The sequence below is a fragment of the Pongo abelii genome, chromosome 20 (assembly GCF_028885655.2).
Source record: "Pongo abelii isolate AG06213 chromosome 20, NHGRI_mPonAbe1-v2.0_pri, whole genome shotgun sequence".
Classification (NCBI taxonomy): domain Eukaryota; kingdom Metazoa; phylum Chordata; class Mammalia; order Primates; family Hominidae; genus Pongo; species Pongo abelii.
In genome coordinates, this window is record NC_072005.2 from 20,050,076 (window position 1) to 20,071,136 (window position 21,061).

The following is a 21,061-nucleotide window of genomic DNA, read 5'->3' on the forward strand; positions in this document are numbered from 1 at the left end:
AAAAAGAAATTATAATAACGGTTCTTCTGTTCATAAATATGCCTTCAGATGTAGACATCAGAAGCCACAGCAATATAAAGAAAGTGGTCTAAATAAAGCCCAAGATTTTAGACACATTGTATTTGTTGTACCAACCATATGTTGCATAATTCAATTATTTATCCAGTTGCTAGTCTAGACTAAAAGTTTCTGGATTGTAGGAACCATGACTGCTTTATGTTTTTTTTTTTTTAAATGGCCATATGAAATGGAAGCTACTAGTTTATCTATTTGGGTCTCCAGATCTCCTCCTTGTTTATCATCCAAGTACTAGGAAATGAGAAATTCTCATCTGGGTACCAACCAAAGACACCTCTTGTATGAGGGGATGAATGAACACAGATGACTCATTTCTCTTACACTGAGACAGAAGCAGAATTAACTCCTGTCAGCCTGACACAATTCTGCATGGGACATCTCAAATGCCTCAAAGACACCTAGGTGATTTTGAGGGAATTCCCAGTGACCCTGGGCTGTTGGCCCAATGATAAGCCAGGCTGGAGAGACTCAGGCTGATTCTAAATAGAAAATGGAACTGCCCTGGTGGAACTCCACAACCTGGAACACCCGTTCTGATTTACTAGCTCTTGGGTAAGAGAAAGAACAAAAATACTGTACTCCAGTATCACATTTTACAGGTAAATATAGTTGTGGTTGTGGTCATGGCTCTGGATACTTTGCAGCCTTGATCTCTCACTACAGATTCTGCCATCAGATTCTATTTCCTCCTGGAGCCTCTGACATAACTGTAGCAGGTCAATGAACAAGATGTGAAAAATCTCAAAGAGCCACACTCCCAAATGGGGGCTATAAGATGTCTATGTTGACATCTCACAATGCAGAAAATGCCTTTTGTTAGTTTTCTGTACATTATCCAAAGTCTGGCCCTTTTTTATCTGCAGATTCTAGGTAGGATCAACTTGGCTCTGTATCCTTTGGTGTTACAGCAAGTGGAGTACAATTAAAGGAGAGATCTTAAGAAAAAGCTCAGATTAGATATGAGATTGATCAAGTCAGCCAGAAAATATTCCCCTAAAAGCAATTTCTCTCTAAACACCCAAAGTACACAGCTACTCTCAGCATGAGAAACATGAACATTATGTAGAAAGGGGGCAGATTTTCAGAATAATTTTATAAAGTTTCTTTTCCATCTCTGCTGCTCTCTCATCTCCTAGCCATTGAATGGGGATTCTATATTTAAATACATATGACAACTTCCAACAACACTTTTTGATGAAGAAATAGAATCTGACTGTGTTCATATAGTGGAATATATTAGAGCTTGCAATATAGCTAACTAAAGAGCTATGTTGGTGGTGTTTGGGTGGCCACATCACCTCTCTTTATTTGTTCTGTAATAGCAGCATTCCAATTTAGTGAAATAAAAGATATTAAAATTGTGTTTACTCATAATTATCCCTATTGAATAAAGTAATAAACATGTCAGACTCATATCTACTATAACAATTTGGCAGTAAATTTTCTTTGGATATTAGATATAAATATCTAAGTATTAATAATTTTAATGAACTAGTCAGAATATATATAACATTTTAAAAAATTGCAACTATATTTCAGTTAAAACACTTTGACACTTTCAAAAGTGTAAATAACAATATTAAAATAACCATTTAAGCAAAAGGGAATGCTTATACTCTGCTGGTAGGAGTGTAAATTAGTTCAACAACTATAAAAAGCAGTGTGGTGATTCCTCACAGAACTAAAAATAATTATCATTTGACCCAGGAACCTCATAATTGGGTATATACCCAAAGAAATATAGATTATATTATAAAGACACATCCACATGCATGTTCATTGCAGCACTATTCACAATAGCAAAGACACGCACAGGCCGTAAATGCCTATCAATGGTAGACTGGATAAAGAAAATATGGTATGGTCAGATGCGGTGGCTCATGCCTGTAATCCCAGCACTTTGGGAGGATGAGGCATGTAGACTGCCTGAGCTTAGAAGTTTGAGACCAGCCTGGGTAACATGGCAAAATCTTGTCTCCACAGATAATACAAAGAGAAAAATTGGCCAGGTGTGGTAACGCCCGCATGTAGTCCCAGCTACTTGGGAGGATGAGATAGGAGAGATTTGCTTGAGCCTGGGAAGTTGAGGCTAAAGTAATCCAATATCATGCCATGGCACTTTAGTCTGGGCAATAAGTGAGACCCTGTCTCCAAAAATAAAATAAAATAAAAGATTTAGTAAAAACAAAATATGGTACATCATGGAGTACTCTGTGGCCACTAAAAAAAAAGATCATGTCCTTTGCAATAACACTGATGAAGCTGGAGACCATTATTCTTAGAAAACAAATGCAGAGGCTGGGTGTGATGGCTTATGCCTGTAATCCCAGCACTTTGGGAGACCAAGAGGGGTGGATCACATGAGTTGCGGAGTTTGAGACCAGCCTGACCAACATGGAGAAACCCCGTATCTACTAAAAATACAAAATTATCCAGGGGTGGTAGCACGCGCCTCTAATTCCAGCTACTCGGGAGGCGGAGGCAGGAGAATTGCTTGAACCCGGGAGGCGGAGGTTGCAGTGAGCCGAGATCACACCATTGCACTCCACCCTGGGCAACAAGTGCAAAACTCCATCTCAAAATAATAATAATAATAATAATAATAATAATAATAATAATGCAGAAACAGAAAACCAAATGCATGTTATTATTTATAAGTAAGAGCTAAATAATAAAAACACATGAACACAAAGAGGAGAATAAAAGACACTGAGGCCTAGTTGAGAGTGGGGGGTGGAAGGACTAAGAGGATCAGAAAACAGACCTGTTTGGTGCTATGGGTAGTATCTCAGTGACAAAATAATCTGCACACCAAACCTCCATGACATAATTTTAGCTGTGTAACAAACCCACATGTGTACCCTGAACCAAAAATAAAAGCTAAAAGAAAAAAAAAAATCCCTGGGTGGGAGAGAGTGCAATGTAGGTGAGAGGACTGATTTTTGGTACAGATAGTGGTCCCAGTGGGGCTGTACTCTGATTTATTTCCGTGTGCATGTAGGCAGGTGAGATTATGAACAGCTGGTCCAAAATGCTAAGATGGTGGAGAAAACAGGTTGCTGCTGCAGATTCAGTGTCTGTGAGTGGGAATATGCTAGGAGACTTGTAGAGACTTGTGGATTCTTGGCAAGAAACACTAGGATCAAAAATGCCATTGTGGGCCGGGCACCGTGGCTCATGCCTGTAATCCCAGCACTTTGAGAGGCCGAGGCGGGCGGATCACAAGGTCAGGAGATCGAGACCACCCTGGCTAACACGGTGAAACCCCGTCTCTGCTAAAAATACAAAAAAAAATTAGCCAGGCGTGGTGGCGAGACGCCATCTCAAAAACAAAACAGAGCTTGCAGCGAGCGAGATCGCACCACTGCACTCCAGCCCGGGCAACAGAGCGAGACTCCATCTCAAAAACAAAACAAAACAAAACAAAACAAAACAAAAACAAAAAATGCCATTGTGAGGTTCCTGAGGGTGGTGCCGAGTCCTGGGAGGAGTGTGGACACATCAATGTCTAGTGGGCATGTTTGTGAGTGGGTGGGAATCCTGTGGTGGCAGCTGTGGGAAAACGGGGTCTGTCATCAGAGCTTCTTTCCTCTACATTTTCAGTCTTCTGTCACCCTGAGAGAAGACCTGGGATCACAGGACAACAGGCAGTGTGACAGCCTGTGTACAACAGAGCAGAGCCTCCCATTCCCAATCACCCAAAGTTTTATTCCGGGCCAGGCCTCCGTGGTATCTTTTTTCTGCCACCACATCTGTGGAGTTTGCTGAACATCAAACAATTCTCCAACACTAACTTACTGTCTCACATTTGAATTCTGACACCACCCAGAGTCATCGTCGACCCTGATTCAGGGCTCAGTCCCGCAACATTGTCCTCATGGCAGATGCCAGTCACAAACCCCAAGGGCCCATCTATGCTTCTGAGCTACTGTTTAAAACCTGGGGAGTCCCGTTATTAACCTCTCTGAAGTTCAATAATTTGTTAAAGCTACTCATAGAACTCATCAAAATACTGTAGTTATCTTTACTGGTTTAATATATAAGATGCAGCCCTGGAAAAGCCAAATGGAAGAAATGCACAGAACAAAGAAAAGAGATGGGGAAAGATGAAACACATAGATAATCCTGGAAAATATTTCTGATTAATAAAATTCTCCATCCTTTGTGTGCTCCAGGAACAGTTTATGGAAAGAAACACCCTTCCCATTATGAGTTAGATGGTGTTCTCTTTTCTTACCTACCACACAGCCAGACACACACTCTGCACATTTTCTTTTTCTCATTAAAAAAATCAGCTGAATTTGTTTTCAGTGGTCATAGTGAAATGTTTCTTTTCTTTTCTTTTTTTTTTTTTTGAGCCGGAGTCTCACTCTGTCGCCTAGGCTGGAGTGCAGTGGCGCTACCCCAGCTCACTGCAACTGCTGCCTCCCAGGTTCAAGCCATTCTCCTCCCTCAGCTTCCCGAGTCGCTGGGATTACAGGTGCCCACCACCACACCCGGCTAATTTTTGTTTTTTCAGTGGTTTTTTTGAGATGGAGTCTTGCTCTGCTGCCCAGGCTGGAGTGCAGTGGCGCGATCTCGGCTCACTGCAAGCTCCGCCTCCCGGGTTCACACCATTCTCCTGCCTCAGCCTCCTCAGTAGCTGGGACTACAGGTGCCTGCCACCACGCCTGGCTAATTTTTTTGTATTTTTATTAGAGACAGGGTTTCACCGTGTTAGCCAGGATGGTCTCGATCTCCTGACCTCATGATTCACCCGCCTTGGCCTCCCGAAGTGCTGGGATTACAGGCTTGAGCCACCGCGCCTGACTTGTGTTTTTTAAAATAGAGACAGGGTTTCTCCATGTTGCTCAGGCTGGTCGCGAACTCTCGACCTCAGGTGATCTGCCCAACTCGGCCTCCACAGGCTGAGTGCTGGGATTACAGGTGTGAGCCACCAGCCTGGCCTAAAATAAAATATTTCCTGTTGTTTTTTTTTTTTTGAGGGGAGTTTTGCTCTTGTTGCCCAGGTTGGAGTGCAACGGCACCATCTTGGCTCACCGCAACCTCCACCTCCCAGTGGGATTACAGGCATGTAAGCCTGCAACAGGCGGCACCATGCCTGGCTAATTTTTTTGTATTTTTAGTAGAGACAGGGTTTCTTCATATTGGTCAGGCTGGTCTGAAACCCCTGACCTCAGGTGATCCACCTGCCTTGGCCTCCCAACTTGCTGGGATTACAGGTATGAGCCACCACGCCCGGCCAAATAAAATATTTCTTAATCAAACTTAAGTTTATCTCCCTCCCTCGGGCTCCTGAACTTTGAGCTACCCTCAGTCTGAGTCAACATACAACCCCATTTTATGTCCCTCCTAAGAACATGCTGATTTCAGTGTAAAACATTCTCTAATCTAAGATCTGACTTTTTCACCCTCCATTTGCCATTCCCCTCCCACCTCCTTTCTAATCTTGTTTGCACCTCCCTAGGAAAGTCGTTTTCTGCCTACACCTTTGCAAGCCATAAAGATCTTATAGTTAGTTGGTATTTCCTCTTGCTGCAGTACTTTTTTAGAATTTTCTTTTTACGTAAATCTAATTTTTTTTTTTTACAAAGTCTAGAAAGTACCTCAAAACAATAACAACTGCATCATCAGTAAGACCCTCTCAGTTTCCTTTCATCTTAACCTCAACTGCATCTGCCTGTGGATCCCCAGCTTTCCAGGGCTCTGGCTTCTCTCAGGATAAAGGCTCCTTCTATGGCTGGGGTGAGCAGGCTGAGACATCTGCATGGGTGGCTCCTCAGAAAGAACTAACTGGGCCTTTAATAACTTCCTCTTGCATGCTTAATATTAGCCTTAGCTTGGAGTCACTAGGTTCAAGCTTTAATTTCCATGTCAGAGTTATTCACTTGGTTTTTGAAACTGTTTGAATAATCCTGTGAAATTACTCAAACACAGTGTTTACATAAGGGAAGGAAATTTTAAGGTGCTTACTTTTTTTTTTTTTTTTTGAGATGGTCTCACTCTGTCACCAAGCTGCAATGCAATGGCCCGATCTCAGCTCACTGCAACCTCTGCCTCCGGGGTTCAAGCCACTCTCCTGCCTCAGCCTCCCAAGTAGCTGGGACTACAGGCATGCGCCACCACACCTGGCTAATTTTTGTATTTTTAGTAGAGACGGGGTTTCACCATGTTGAGCAGGCTGGTCTTGAACTCCTGACCTCAAGTGATCAACCCCCCCTCGGCCTCGCAAAGTGTTGGAATTACAGGCATGAGCCACTGCACCTGGCTAAGGTGCTTGCATTTTATACCTTCACAAGAAAAGCAAATATGTCTACTTCTTTCAGACAACATATTATTTTATTATTTATATTAAAAACAATGTAGTAAAAAATTAGTCATATGGGAACACTTCTAGAAGGTACCACGTTTCATCACATATAATTTAGCATTAAACTCAGAAATCAAGACAACAGGATATAGAACCAAGATATTCACTGTCACAAATTTACCCTGCAAAAAGAGGAACTGATGTTTTGACGATCTATATAACTCATCAATTATCTACCAGATTTTCCTGTGGAAACATTTCCATTGTCTACAGACAAAATGGAAGAGAGATTTTCTCTACTTTTTTCCTTGGTAGCTAGCATTCTTAAAGCTAAGGCTTAGAATTCTGTTTGAAATCACTCAGCCATAAAAAACACACCTGAGAAAATTCCTAAACTCACTCTGGGAAAGAAAAAGGTAAATGAGAATTATTAACAAATAGAATATATGATTAGATACTAATTTTTTAAAACTCATCTCTTTTATGTGCTTTGTAAATATTTTCTTACCTTTCAAGCCCTACTAATAAAATGCAAATTACAGTTAAGAAACTGATGCAGCTGAGTGCAGTGGCTCATGTCTGTAATCCCAGCACTTCAGGAGGCCAAAGCAGGTTAAGACCAGAAGTTTGAAGCCAGCCTGGTCCGTCTCTACTAAAAACACAAAAGCTAGCCGGGCGCAGTGGCGGGCACCTATAGTCCTAGCTATTCGGGAGGCCAAGGCATGAGAATCACTTTAACCCAGGAGCCAGGGGTTGCAGTGAGCTGAGATCGAGCCACTGCATTCCAGCCTGTGCAACAGAGACTGTTTCAAAACAAAACAAAACAAAACAAAAACAACAACAGCAGAAACACCTGAGGTTAAAATAAGTGAACAAATCTTTTCAAGTTACAGATTCTATCACCTACCCCATCCAGTTCAGGTACATGCTCAATAACTACCCTCCCAGGAGACACGGCGCTATGCCCCAGTGAGTGCCCCGCGTGCATTTTACTTTAAGTTTTTACGCCCTCTCACTGGGGTCAGTTTTTTTTGTCTTTTGAAGTGTTTTTTCACTACTTTTCTGCTCCCCACCCAAGAGAATCCAGGGGTCAGAAATTATTTGTTTTCCCCTCAGTACCAGCATCTGATTGGCTGACCAGCAATGTGTCTCCAAGAAATGGAAGCTAGGTTGGGTGAAGAAAATCTTCATGTCTCCAAGGGGTTAGCTTTTCAAAAAAAAAAAAAAAGTGCACCAGGATCTGCCTTTCAACCCCAAGGCTGCCACCTGCTCCCTTGAGAGGCTACACTCCATACTTCAGGTGGTCCTATGGGAGAAAATGACCCCAGAGCTAATATTCACTAGACAGTCTAGCAGACATAGCCATGGTGGGTATCTTGGTTTATCCCCAGAAACTACTAAAACCCAGGACCAGAAAAAAACTGAAGGTTGGCTGAGGACACATCACCCTATTAAGTTTCCAGAGGGTAATCTTGACCCAAAAACATTCGGTAAGTTCTCTGGAAAAATAAAAGACAAAGAGGCACAGATATTTTTTACAATACAGTGTCAGGGGATTATTCTTTGCTTTCTTCTCATGGGAAATATTTACAAACAGAAAACAAATCTTTTCAATAGTGTTATGCAATGCTTTTTAAAAAATGACTATTGGTCAGGCGCAGTGGCTCACGCCTGTAATCTCAGCACTTTGGGAGGCTGAGACGGGCGGATCACGAGGTCAAGAGATAGAGACCACCCTGGCAAACAAGGTGAAACCCTGTCTCTACTAAAAATACAAAAATTAGCTGGGCGTGGTGGCACGCGCCTGTACTCCCAGCTACTCAGGAGGCTGAGGCAGGAGAATCGTTTGAACCCAAGAGGCGGACGTTGCAGTGAGCTGAGATCGCCCCACTGCACTCCAGCATGGCGACAGAGTGAGACTCCGTCTCAAAAACAAAACAAAACAAAACAAAAACTGAGGAACGTGGGGTACACCTGAGGCCCTGCTTGGGACACATGTGAAAAATGCCAGGGAAAATCAGTCCCCTGTGGGATGTGAAAATAATTAAGTGGCAGGCAATTAGAATGAGGAAGCTCTAGTCCCCAGATTCCTACTTCTAAGAAAAAAAAAAAACAAAACTCAACCGTATTCTTTGGTAAATTACTACATTAGGGGAAACAAAATTCAGGCTTAAGCAACTATAAACTGCCAATTAAACTCTGATTACATAATCAGGAAATTTCCACTTCAATTGTACAAATTTAAAAACTACCTAACTAGACTGGGCGCGGTGTCTCACACCTGTAATCCCAGCACTTTGGGAGGCTGAGGCAGGTGGATCACAAGGTCATGAGATCGACACCATCCTGGCTAACACGGTGAAACCCATCTCTACTAAAAATACAAAAAATTAGCAGGGCGTAGTGGCGGGCGCCTGTAGTCCCAGCTACTGGGGAGGCTGAGGCAGGAGAAGGGCGTGAACCCAGGAGGCGGAGCTTGCGGTGAGCCGAGATCGCGAGACTGCACGCCAACCTGGCGACATAGCGAGACTCAAAAAAAAAAAATAAATAAAAATAAAAATAAATTAAAAAAAATAAATAAAATAACAACTACGTAACTATACCTAATCAGTTATTGAATTTGGTTTTCTTCATCATGCATTTTATAAATGTCTTTTCTTCAAGCCCCTCCCATGGACTACAAACAACAAACTGTAGCTGGGTGCTCTACAATTCTTGAATCACACTTTGATTAGATTATTTGATATTTTTGCGGTGACTCCCCCCCGTTTTTGTTTTTTTAAGGCAGTCTTGCTCTGTCGCCCAGGCTGGAGTTCAGTGGCGCGATCTCAGCTCACTGCAACCTCCGCCTCCTGGGTTCAACAGATTCTCTCACCTCTGCCTCCCCAGTAGCTGGGACTACAGACATGTTGCCATCACACCCAGCTAACTTTTGTATTTTTAGCAGACATGGGGTTTCCACATTTTGGCCAGGCTTGTCTTGAACTCCTGACCTCAACTGATCAGCCCGCCTCGCTTCCCAACGTGCTGGGATTACAGGGGTGACCCACCACGCCCGGCCCCATAAAGTTTTAATAGGAGAAAAGAGAAACTGTGAACCCCACGAACCAAAGCTCTTCCCATTCATGAACCCGCACCCCGAGTCAGGATTCTCCCCTGACGACCCTCCCGTGGCCCCTGAACAATCTGGGAAAGACCTGTGGGTGCAGAGCTGCCCGGAGAGGGTTCCAGGCCAGGGCACAGTCACTGCGCAGGGAAAAAGACAGGACACCCCGGGGACCCGCTGTCAACGCAGCCGCCATGTTATGGCTGAGGCGGAGCTGGGCAATGAGAACTTGGAGCGCAGATTGTGGAGCTGACTGCCGGGAGGCCTGAGTTCTGCCACAGCCACTTCCTCCCCAGTTCCAACCAGCCCCTCCCCCTCTCTCGGGATGTCGAACTGGCACTCTTACCATTTCTAGGCTTCCAGGGGATCCCGGCGTCTTAGCTGTGGCCCTCCCAATACCTGCAGGTCACAGGGCCACAGAGGATGGGCCTCTAGGAGCTGACGGCACAGTGAAGACAGGAGCTGGATCTTTGGCGTCAGCGAGAGACAATGGGCCCGCCAAAGCGGGAAGCCGGAAGCCGTTTTGTTCGCTCCAGCTGCGTGGCTGATTGGAAGGTTTCCAGCCCAGCGTCCCCGATTGGATAATGCTTGAGGCCCCGCCCCCTCAGGTCCTGAGTGACAGAAGACGTGATCCGATGCTGGACTGAGTGAAGAAAGAGAGACAGTCTAAGCTGCAGCCTTTTTCTTTTTTTTCTTTTTTAATTTTATTTATTTATTTTTTTGAGACGGAGTTTCACTCTTGTTGCCCAGGCTGGATTGCAATGGCGTCATCTTGACTCAGTGCAACCTCTGCCTCCTGGGTTCGAGTGATTCTCCTGCCTCAGCCTCCCGGGTATCCGAGATTACAGGCGCCCGCTACCATGCCCGGCTAATTTTTTTTTGTAGTTTTAATAGAGACGGGGTTTCACCATATTGGCCAGCCTGGTCTCAAACTCCTGTCCTCAAGTTATCCGCCTGCCTCGGCCTCCCAAAGTGCTGGGATTACAAGCGTGAGCCACTAAGCCTGGCCAGCTGCAGTCTTTTCAAACAGGACTTCCTCCCTGAGCTGAGCCAGGCCCACCCCAGAGCATGGGAAAATTCTCTTTTTTACTCTCTCTCTTTTTGAATATATTCAAAAGGTGAACAGAAGTATTCTGCTGTCATATTAATAATACGTAAAATTTTTGTTCAAGAGAAAATCAACTTTTACTTTGGTAATAGTGTATTATCAATTGAAGCTAATTTTAATAAAACCTTACAAATAAATCAAATTTGTCATTTTGAACACTCCAGATTTATATATATATTTTGTAATCTCTTGTAATTTTTTTAACTTTTTATATTTTATTTTTATCCACATTCTTTTTATTTTTCCATTTGAAACAAGCTTTAAGTAATTTCAAACTGCTATAGGGGGTAGAAAGAAATCATTTAGGGCTAGGCGCGGTGGGTCAAGCCTGTAATCCCAGCACTTTGGGAAGCCAAGGTGGGCAAATCACTTGAGGTCAGGAGTTCAAGACTAGCCTGGCCAACATGGTGAAACCCTATCTCTACTAAAAATACAAAAAATTAGCGGGGTGTGCTGGTGCACACGTATAGTCCCTGCTACTCTGGAGGCTGAGGCAGGAGAATCACTTGAACCCAGGAAGTGGAGGTTGTGTAACAGCCCAAGGGGTTCACCTTGCCGTTTGCCTAGACAGAGCCAATTCATCAAGACAGGGGAATTTGTGGAGGAAAACTTAAATATTAAATTTGAACTTAATTGAACATGGACACAAACAATGGTCACCAAGTCCTGGAACAAGTTATGTGAGCCCCTTGAGGTGTTGATCCTGTGCTGTTTTGGAGAAATCTCTATTTCAATCTATTCCAATACATTGGTTATTGAAAAACAATAGAAAATCACACACACACAAAAAAGTTGACTTTTTTGTGTTCTTTGAGCCCAATCGCGAAGGGCCCTCATGACTGGGCCTCATGCCAAGGAACTCGTTACAAAAAGAGCTAGGGTCCCAGATCGCGCAGAAGCTTCATGAGACCTTTCCTCATCTACGCACAGACGGGTGGCTGACTCTGGAGCCCAGGCTGTTGCTTCCCAGTCTGGTGGTGAATCCTCCGTAGTCTGATGAGTGCGGTATCCAATTCTGGAGCCCAGCCTGTTGCTTCCTGGTCTGGTGGTGAATCCTCCATAGTCTAGTGTGGAGGAAAAGTTAAATATTAAATTTGAACTCAATTTAACGTGGACACAAACAATGGTCACCAAGTCCTGGAACAGGTTGTGTGAGCTGCTTGAGGCATTCATCCAGCACTGTATTGGAGAAATCTCTATTTCAGTCTATTCCTATACATTAGTTGTTGAAAAACAATGGACAATCGCAAAAACCAGTTGACTTTTTTGTGTTCCGTGGGCCCAGTCACGAATGGCCCTCATGAATGGGCCTTATGCCAAATAATTCGTTACAAAAGAGCTAGGGTCCCAGACCATGCCAAAGCTCCATGAGAGACCTCTCCTCCTCTGTGCATGGGTGAGGAGCCCAGGCTGTTGCTTTCCACTCTGGTGGTGAATCCTCCATAGTCTGGTGAGTGTAAATATATATATATATCTCTTTTCTTGTCTCCTATTCCCATTGCAATTTGCTTATTATATGAATCTTCTTGTTATATCAATCTGCTTATTATATTTATTTGCTTATTATATCATTTGCTTATTATATCTGCATTGCCATTTATGTGGGATAAAGCTTGTTTACCCTTAAAGGTATTGTGTGTGTGTCTTTTCTTCTCCCCTTGCGCCTTTCCCTCACAGAACATTTTTGGCATTACAAACAGGATTAGAAACCAAAAGTGTGCCTCTTTTTGGCCACAAGGACAGGGCTGGAGGCTCAGGGACTTCCCATACCCTGGGATGGGAACTCCCCCAGTTCTCCCTCTTGGTGATTGAATGGTCCAGGGGAACTGGACTTTGTGAGAGTTGAGAATCTAAATTAGTGCAATTTAAATCTTTGTGTGTGAAGTGCTGCAGGGGATTCCAGTCAGCAAAAAAGATGCTGAGGGGATCTCCCAGAGTGGATGGTGTTTCCTTACTGCTTATAAGTTAATGCGTCAAGATAGGGGCTGGTTGCAAAAAGAGAAACATAAGTTGGAAAAGAAATATGCTAATCTGACTTCCAGACTGGCCCTGGCCCAACAATGTCCAGGCCTATGTCTTGATTGATCAGGCTCAAAGCTATCAGCCTATTGCTGAAAAAAGCAGCTGTCCAACTGGCCTGGTCAGGGTGAAACTGAAGAACTAGTCAGTTGGGGCTTGGAACAGGTAAAAACCCAGCTCCTATCTCAAAAATGGGAGATTAACCTAGTAAAATTCAAGGACCTGCACAAACTGTAAAATTCCATGGCATTCTATGGAATGCAGAGATGTACACCATCTTACCAAAGGCTAAGGCTAAAATACTAGAATTTACAACCCCTACCACTAAAAAGGAGGCCCAGAAATTTATCGGCTTTGTTTGGATTCTGGAGACATCATATTCCCCACTTGGGTAACATTTTACAACCTCTGCATGCAGACTTTCACTGGGGAGAGACAGAGAGTATGGCTTCTTAAGCTAAACAAGTGGTGCAACTGGCCCTGGATCTATGGGCCATATGGGATGGGCCAGCAGAACTCCAAGTGACTGTCCTAGATCAACATGCTAATTGGAGCGTTAGGCAGAAACAAGATGGGAAGAGGGTACCTTTCAGGTTTTGGACCCAGAAACTGCCAGAGGCCAGAAAAGCTTATACCCCTTTCGAGAAGCAATTGTTAGCTTGCTATTGGGCTTTGCTGGAAATGGAACGCCTCTGTTTCAACCATGATGTCTTTATGAGGCCTGAAATTTCTATTATGACTTGGGTCATGAGTTCTCTCAAACTCACCAGATAGAGCACTCTCAAGAAAGTAGCATCATAAAATGGAAATAGTACATACAAGTCCATTTAAGCCAAAACCAAATGGGGTATCACTTTTACATGAGGATGTACAAAACTCCCCAGCTCGGGAAATCACCAAGCAAGTCTTGCTGTTAGGGAAGGAAATCTCCCCCACCCACTGGGGCAAATCCTTTAAAGAACTAAGCCCAGAGGATCAGAAATATGCTTGGTTTACAGATGGATCCACCAAATACATTGGTGGGACCTGATGCTCGAAGGCCATGGCTTATAATCCTGTTAAAAACATAAGTATTTATGATGAAGGAAGGGGTGGGAGCAGCCAGTTAGCTGAACTAGTAGCCATCCTCCGAGCTATTCAAGAGGAGGCCAGAGGGATTTGTCACTTGTATACCAACTCTTGGTCTGTAGCAAATGGTCTTACCACCTGGATATCCCAATGGTAACAAAACAAATGGTTAAATGGGAATAAAGAGGTTTGGAGAAAACAATACTGCAAAGATACCTGAATCCTGGCACACACTACCATTGTCACTGTTTTCCATGTTGATGTCCATGCATCTCTGCTTTCTCTTGACAGACTATTTAATCAGCAAGATAATCAATAGGCCAAAATTTCCACCATAACTGCAAACTTGAATGGATTACAACGTGTTCAAGCCTTTCAATGACAGGCATTGTAATGTATGGTGGTATAATTTATAGTGATTATTGGCCTAAATGCTACTAATTTAATGGCCTAAATGCTCCACTTAAAAGATACAAAATGGCAGAATGGATAAGAGTTTATCAGGACGGGTGCAGTGGCTCATACCTGTAATCCCAGCACTTTGGAAGGCTGAGGTGGGTGAATCACCTGAGATCAGGAGTTTGAGAACAGCCTGACTAACATGAAGAAACTTTGTCTCTACTAAAAATACAAAATATTAGCCAGACATGGTGCTGCATGCCTGTAATCTCAGCTACTCAGGAGGCTGAGGTAGCAGAATAGCTTGAACCCAGGAGGCAGAGGCTGCAGTGAGCTGAGATCATGCCATTGCACTCCAGCCTGGACAACGAGAACTAAACTCCAACACACACACACACACACACACACACACAAGATTTTACAAGCCAAATATCTGTTGTCTTCAAGAGACTCACCCAACACATAAGGACTCACTTAAGGTAAAGGGTTGGAAAAAGATATGCGAATGTACCCCAAAAGCAAGCAGTAGTAGCCATTCTTACATCAGACAAAACAGATGTTAAAGCAAAAACCGTTAAAAAAAAGAAAAGACAAAGAGGGACATTATATAATGATAAAAGGACTAGTCCAACAGGAAAACATCACAATCCTAAATATATATGCACCTTACACTGGAGCTCCCAAATTTATAAAACAATTACTACTAGACCTAAGAAATGAAATAGATGACAACACAGTAATAATGAGGGACTTCAGTACTCTACTGACAGCAGTAGACAAGTCATCAAGACAGAAAGTCAACAACAACAACAACAAACAATGGACTTAAACTATATCCTAGAACAAATGGACTTAAAATATATTTACAAACATTCTATCCAAGAACTGCAGAATATACATTTTATTCATCAGCACTTGAAACATTTTCCAAGATAGACATATGATGGGCCACAAGTCTCAATAAATTTAAGACAATCAAAATTATATCAACTACTCTCTCAGACTGCAGTGGAATAAAAGTGAAAATCAACTCCAAATGAACCATCAAAACCATGCAAATACATGGAAATTAAATAAATTTTAGGAATTAAATAGATGGAAATTAAATTAAAAAATTAAAGATCAACCTGTTTCTGAATGAGTGTTGGATGAAATCAAGATGGAAATTTAAAAATTCTTTGAACTGAATGTGCCCGCCATGTCCACGGAGAGAGGCTGAGGTGGCTGAGCTCCAGCTGGAGGTACCGGAGTGCCAGGACGGCAAAGATGTCGGCTTCCTTAGTTCGGGCAACTGTCTGGGCTGTGAGCAACAGGAAGCTTCAGCCCACCTGGGCCGCCCTCACCCTGACACCTTCAGCAGTAAACAAGATAAAACAACTTCTTAAAGATAAGCCTGAGCATGTAGGTGTAAAAGTTGGTGTGCGAGCCAGAGGCTGTAATGGCCTTTCTTATACTCTAGAATATACAAAGACAAAAGGAGATTCTGATGAAGTTATTCAAGATGGAGTCAGAGTATTCATTGAAAAGAAAGCACAGCTAACACTTTTAGGAAAAGAAATGGACTACGTTGAAGAAAAATTATCCAGTGAGCTTGTGTTCAATAACCCAAACATCAAAGGCTGTGGAGAAAGCTTTAATATTTGAAATCTAAGGACTCTTCTGGCCGTAGGTTCCAGGAAAGCTCATGGAAGCCTTGGGGCTCACTGCAGAAATCATGTGACTGTCACGTGTTTAATATGCTGCTGCTTTGTAAGGAAAATAAAGTTATGCATTTTGAAAATGAAGCCAGTGTGTTAGATTCCAGAAGAAATGATATTTGTATTCCCTGTAGGGGACAGAAAATGAGAAGCCATCACTCTCTTTGGATCATTTAGGTCTCTTACATCCTTTGTTTTAGAACCAGTTTCATTAAAGTTGCCTTCCTGGGCACCTGTTTATCCATTTCCTGGACGGTGTGCACTCCTTAGATCTCTACTGAATGGCTTGAACATGCATCCCCCTCAGCATTTCTCCCAACCAGATCGGCAACTCCTAAAATCTGAGACAGGATGTCCTGACTACTGGTAGTAACATGGTGGTGCATTGTTTTTTCCACCCAAACTTAACATAGCCTTTTAATACACTTGTATGAAAACTTTTATTGTCAGATGCCTCATTGCGTACCCTTTAATAGTACTGGGCAAAGATTTTCTTCAACTATAGTACAGATTAGTTCTGAGTGATGGTATCAAAAGGTGAGAAATATGTCACCCACCTGTTTTTTAATCCATTTCTTTTGCCACCCTATATGTCTGCTCAGAGATGGGATCTCAAGGTGACTTTGATTCTTTTAGTTGTGGGGTCTCTTAAAGCCATTTAGCCCACCTCTCTCAATTCCCTATGTGAGGAAGCAAATCCCCAGGGAAGCCAAAGTGCTCCTGTCCACCCCCACTCCACAGGCCAAGGGAGAGTGGGGACTCTACCCCCATCTCCCCTTCCTTGTAGGTGACACACACTGTGCCCTCTGAGGCAATCAGTGAAGGCAAATGGTCTGATTTCTTTATTTGGTTGACATTTTGATCGAATTTATTTATAATTTGATGGAGATCATAGTATTTTTATTTTATTTTGAGTGGGAAGAATTTTAAAACCCTTTTATGTGAATATCCATCTTGTTTCTTTCACCTCTGAAACAATGATTTGTAGCAGAGAAGACATTGCAGCAACCCAAAATTATGCTTTTGGAATGTGGTCCTCATTGTGCCGGAGAACGTGGGATCTTTTCTTAAAATTCCATGTGCATACACTTTCTGGTTCCTCGATCCAGTTGCTAAAGTTCTTAATATTTTAGCCTAATATTTTTATCATCAACTTTTCTTTAAAAGTGTTCCTTTTGTCACGTAGTTACTGATTGTCCCAGGTTTGACATGTTAAGTATTCTATGAAATGACATATATGCTTTTTTTGAAAGCTGATTCTCATGAATTCAAGTAGCTGAGGTCCTTTATGCTTCTTTCATTCCCTAAAGTAGCTGGCACAAAACACACCAAAACCTAGAGCAGTAGTTTTATGTAAATGCTCATGAGTTTGTATCAATAATATAATTGTTGATCCACTTATAATTCATGCAATACTGTATGTATCTAGAGATTGAGTTGTCAATTTAAAAAAAATGAGGACTCAGGCTGGGTGTGGTGGCTCATGCCTGTAATCCCAGCACTTAGGGAGGCTGAGGTGGGTGGATCACCTGAGGTCAGAAGTTCGAGACCAGCCTGTCCAACATGGTGAAACCTCGTCTACTAAAAATACAAAAAAATTAGCTGAGCGTGATAGCAGGTGCCTGTAATCCAAGCTACTTGGGAGGCTGAGGCAGGAGAATTGCTTGAACCTGGGAGGTGGAGGTTGCAGTGAGCCGAGATCTTGCCATTGCACTCCAGCCTGGGAAACAAAGCGAGACTCTATCAAAAGAAAAAAAAATGTGGCCTCTTTGTGATCATTAAAAAAAAATTATTTGAAATGAACAATAATAATGACACAAGCCATCAAAATATCTGGGATACAGCAAAAGCAGTGCTAAAAGGAATGTTCATAGCATTAAGTGCATACATCAAAAAGTCTGAAAGAGCTTAAGTAGACAATGTAAGATAACACCTCAAGGAACTAGAGAAACAAGAACAAGCTAAACCCAAACCCAGTAGAAGAAAAGAAATAACATAGATCAGAGCAGAACTAAATGAAACTGAAACAACAACAACAAAAAAAACCAGAAGATAAATGAAATGAAAAGCTGGCTCTTAGAAAAGATAAACTAAATTGATAGACCATTAACAGCATTAACCAAGAAGAGAGAAGATCCAAACAAGCTCAGTTAGACATGAAATGGAAGATATTGCAACTGATGCCACAGAAATACAAAAGATCATTGAGGGCTACTGTGAACACCTTTACATGCACAAATTAGAAAGCCTACAGGAGATGAATAAATTCTTGGAAACGTACAACCCTCCTAGATTAAAAAACAACTCTGAACAGACTAATAACAAGCAGTGAGATTGAAATAATAATTTTAAAAAATTGCCAACCAAAAAAGAAGTTCAGAACCAGGTGGATTCACGGCTGAATTCTATCAGACATTCAATGAAAAATTGGTGGGGGTGGGGCCAAGATGGCTGACTAGAAGCAGCATCCCATAGAGAAGAATCATAATAGCATGTGAATCCTGCACCATCACCTGAGGTATCCAGGTTCTGTCATCAGAACTGACTAGGTGGCTGGCATGAACCATGGAGAAGAAGGAAGAGTAGTGTGGTGCAACAGACCACCTGACACCCACATGGGGCTGGGGAGCCCCCACCCCCCAGCCAAGGGAGGCAGTGAGTGAGCGTGCTACCCAGCCCTGGAAACTGTGCTTTTTCCATGGAACAGTGCAACCCATGGATTAGAAGATTCCACTCGTGAACCCACACCACCGGAGCCTAAGGTCCCAACTGTTGGGAACAAGAGCTCAGAATCACAAAGAAAACAAGCACTCAAACAAGGAATTTCTCAGCAAGGCAAATTTACTTCTACAGAAGGGTGCTGCTCACATCTCTGGTTGTTGTGAGAGCACACTGTACTAGAGAGGGAAGGGGTTATTATTGTTAACATAGTCTCTACTTCTGTGTCCTGTCCCCATTGGCTGGAGTCAGACCACATAATATAAGCTAACTTGATTGGTTATTTTAAATCGAGACTGGCAGGAAGGTTGTTTACAGAGTAAGTAACTAGGAGTGAGGAGGACTTCTTCCAAATAAAGAAGAGATGTGGGTTACAGATTGGGACTGGTGGGAAGGGTTGTTTACAGAGCAGGTAGCTCAGAGCAGGAACATATAAGGAAGTTGATTTCGAGAACAAGAAACAAGGAAGTTACCCTTTGAAGAGAAACTTATTATGCCTGACACAACCCTGGAGCTGAGCAGATCCTCAATAGCCTCTCAGCTAGAATCTGCTTAAGCCTGCCAAGTTCCCAGGGGAGGGGCGACCAGTACCACAGCTGTGGCTGGCTGCTGTCTAAGCCCTTTCAGCTCCTTGGGGGAGGGACAGCAGCCAGCAATGGGACTCACAACTGCCTGACAGGCTAAGCTCCCTGGGCTCAGGAAGGGCAGCAGCCATCTCTATAGCTCCTGGCCACACTTTTCCCCTGCTAGAGCCAGGGAGGCTGGACAGCTTGGTCTCAAGAGATGTCCCCTACAACCCAACACTCTGGCTGTTGCAGACTGCAGTCAGAGTGTCTCTTCAGGCCTGACCCTGACCATCTCTCCTCACTGGGCAGGGCCTCCCAGCAGGAACTCCAACAACTCCAGCCAGGGGCTCAGAGGCAGAACTCTGATCTCCCTGGGCCTGAGCCCCTAGTGGGAGGGGTGGCTGCAGTCGCTGTGGACCAGCAGACTTAGCCTTTCCTCCTGCTAGTTCTGAGGAATTCAGGCAGCCCAGATGAGTGGGTTTCCCCTCAGGAAACACCCCACTCCTCCACCAAAGGACAGTCAAAGTGCTTCATTAAATGGGTTCGGCTCCCTGTGCCACCCAAATGGGTGAGACCCTTCAACAGGGGTTGTCAGACACCCTATACAGGAGCGATCCTATGGGCATCAGGTTGGTGCCTCTTGAGGTCAAAGATTCCAGAGAGCAGGCACCTGTCTTTGCTGTTCTCCAACCTCCTTGAGTGACATCTCCAAGCACGGGAGTGAACCAGAACAATAGGGCCTGAAGTAATCCCCCAGGAAAGTGCAGCAGCACTACAGAAGAGGGACCTGACCATTGAAAGAAAAACAAACAAACAGAAAGCAACAACAACAGCATCAACAACAAAAAAGTACCCACAAAAACCCTATCTGAGGCCGGGCATGGTGGCTCACACCTGTGATCCCAATACTTTGGGAGGCTGAGGTGGGCAGATCGCTTGAGGTCAGGAGTTCGAGACTAGCCTGGCCAACATGGCGAAACCCTGTCTCTACTAAAAAATACAAAAATTAGCCAGGCGTGGTGGTGCATGACTGTAGTGCCAGCTACTCGGGAGTCTGAGACATGAGAATCACCTGAACCTGGGAGGTGGAGGTTGCAGTGAGCTGAGATCATGCCACTGCCCTCCAGCCTGGGTAATAGAGCAAGACTCTGTCTGAAAATAAAAAATAAATAAAAAATAAAAATAAAAATAAAAAAACCATCCAAGGATCAGCAGCCTCAAAGATCAAAACTAGACAAACTCATGAAGATGAGAAAGAATCAACAAAAAAATGCTGAAAGGCCAGAGTGCCTCTTCTCCTCCAAATGATCAAAATGTCTCTTCAGCAAGGGTGCAGAACTGGACAGAAGATGAGATGGATGAATTAACAGAAGTAGGCAGATAATAACAAAGTCTGCTGAGCTAAAAGAACATGTTCTAACCCAATTCAAAGAAGCTAAGAACCTTGATAAAAGGTTAGAGGAAATGCTAACTAGAATAACCAGTTTGGAGAAGAACATAAATGACCTGATGGAGATGAAAAACACAGCATGAGAACTTCATGAAGCATACAAAATATCAATAGCTGAATTGATCAAGCAGAAGAAAGGATATCAGAGTTTGAAGACCACCTTGCCGAAATAAGGCTTGCAGACAAGATTAAAAAAAAAAGAATAAAAAGAAACAAATAAAGCCTCTGAGAAATATGGTGTTCTGTGTGGGAAACGTGCAAGGGGAGAAGAAAAGACACACACAGAGTACCTTTAAGGGTAAACAAGCTTTATCCCATGTAAATGGCAATGCAGATATAATAAGCAAATTGATATCATAAGCAAATTGCAGTGGGAAGGGGAGAAGGGAAAAGAGATGTGTATATATACATATTTACACTCACGAGACTATGGAGGATTCATCACCAGATCAGGAAGCAACAGCCTGGGCTCCAGGGTCAGACACCACACTCACCAGACTATGGAGGATTCACCAACACACTGGGAAGCAACAGCCTGGGCT

The 21,061-nt window shown here is 43.2% G+C and overlaps 2 protein-coding genes across 10 annotated transcripts in view; one reads left to right on the forward strand and one right to left on the reverse strand.

Moving 5' to 3' along the window:
- Positions 1 to 21,061, reverse strand: part of LOC103893083 (zinc finger protein 506) — a 157,562-nt gene that overhangs the window by 18,810 nt on the left and 117,691 nt on the right. For 5 of the 9 annotated variants that reach the window (XM_024237275.3, XM_054540068.2, XM_063720035.1 and 2 more), the window contains exon 1: positions 9,841 to 10,038. The exons of 1 other annotated variant lie outside the window; for it this stretch is intronic. Coding sequence is in view for 3 of the 8 variants with exons in the window: in XM_063720035.1 (XP_063576105.1) it covers positions 9,841 to 9,843 (3 nt within the window). In the remaining 5 variants the exon portion in view is untranslated. Of the gene's footprint in view, positions 1 to 9,840; positions 10,042 to 21,061 lie in introns of those variants that run through there. 3 more of the 9 variants (XM_054540066.2, XM_054540065.2, XM_009253055.4) reach the window with 2 other exon arrangements.
- LOC129051916 (iron-sulfur cluster assembly 1 homolog, mitochondrial-like) lies at positions 15,340 to 15,812 on the forward strand. Its single transcript, XM_054540092.1, has one exon. The coding sequence runs from the start codon at positions 15,355 to 15,357 to the stop codon at positions 15,730 to 15,732; it is 378 nt and encodes a 125-aa protein (XP_054396067.1). The 5' UTR covers positions 15,340 to 15,354; the 3' UTR covers positions 15,733 to 15,812.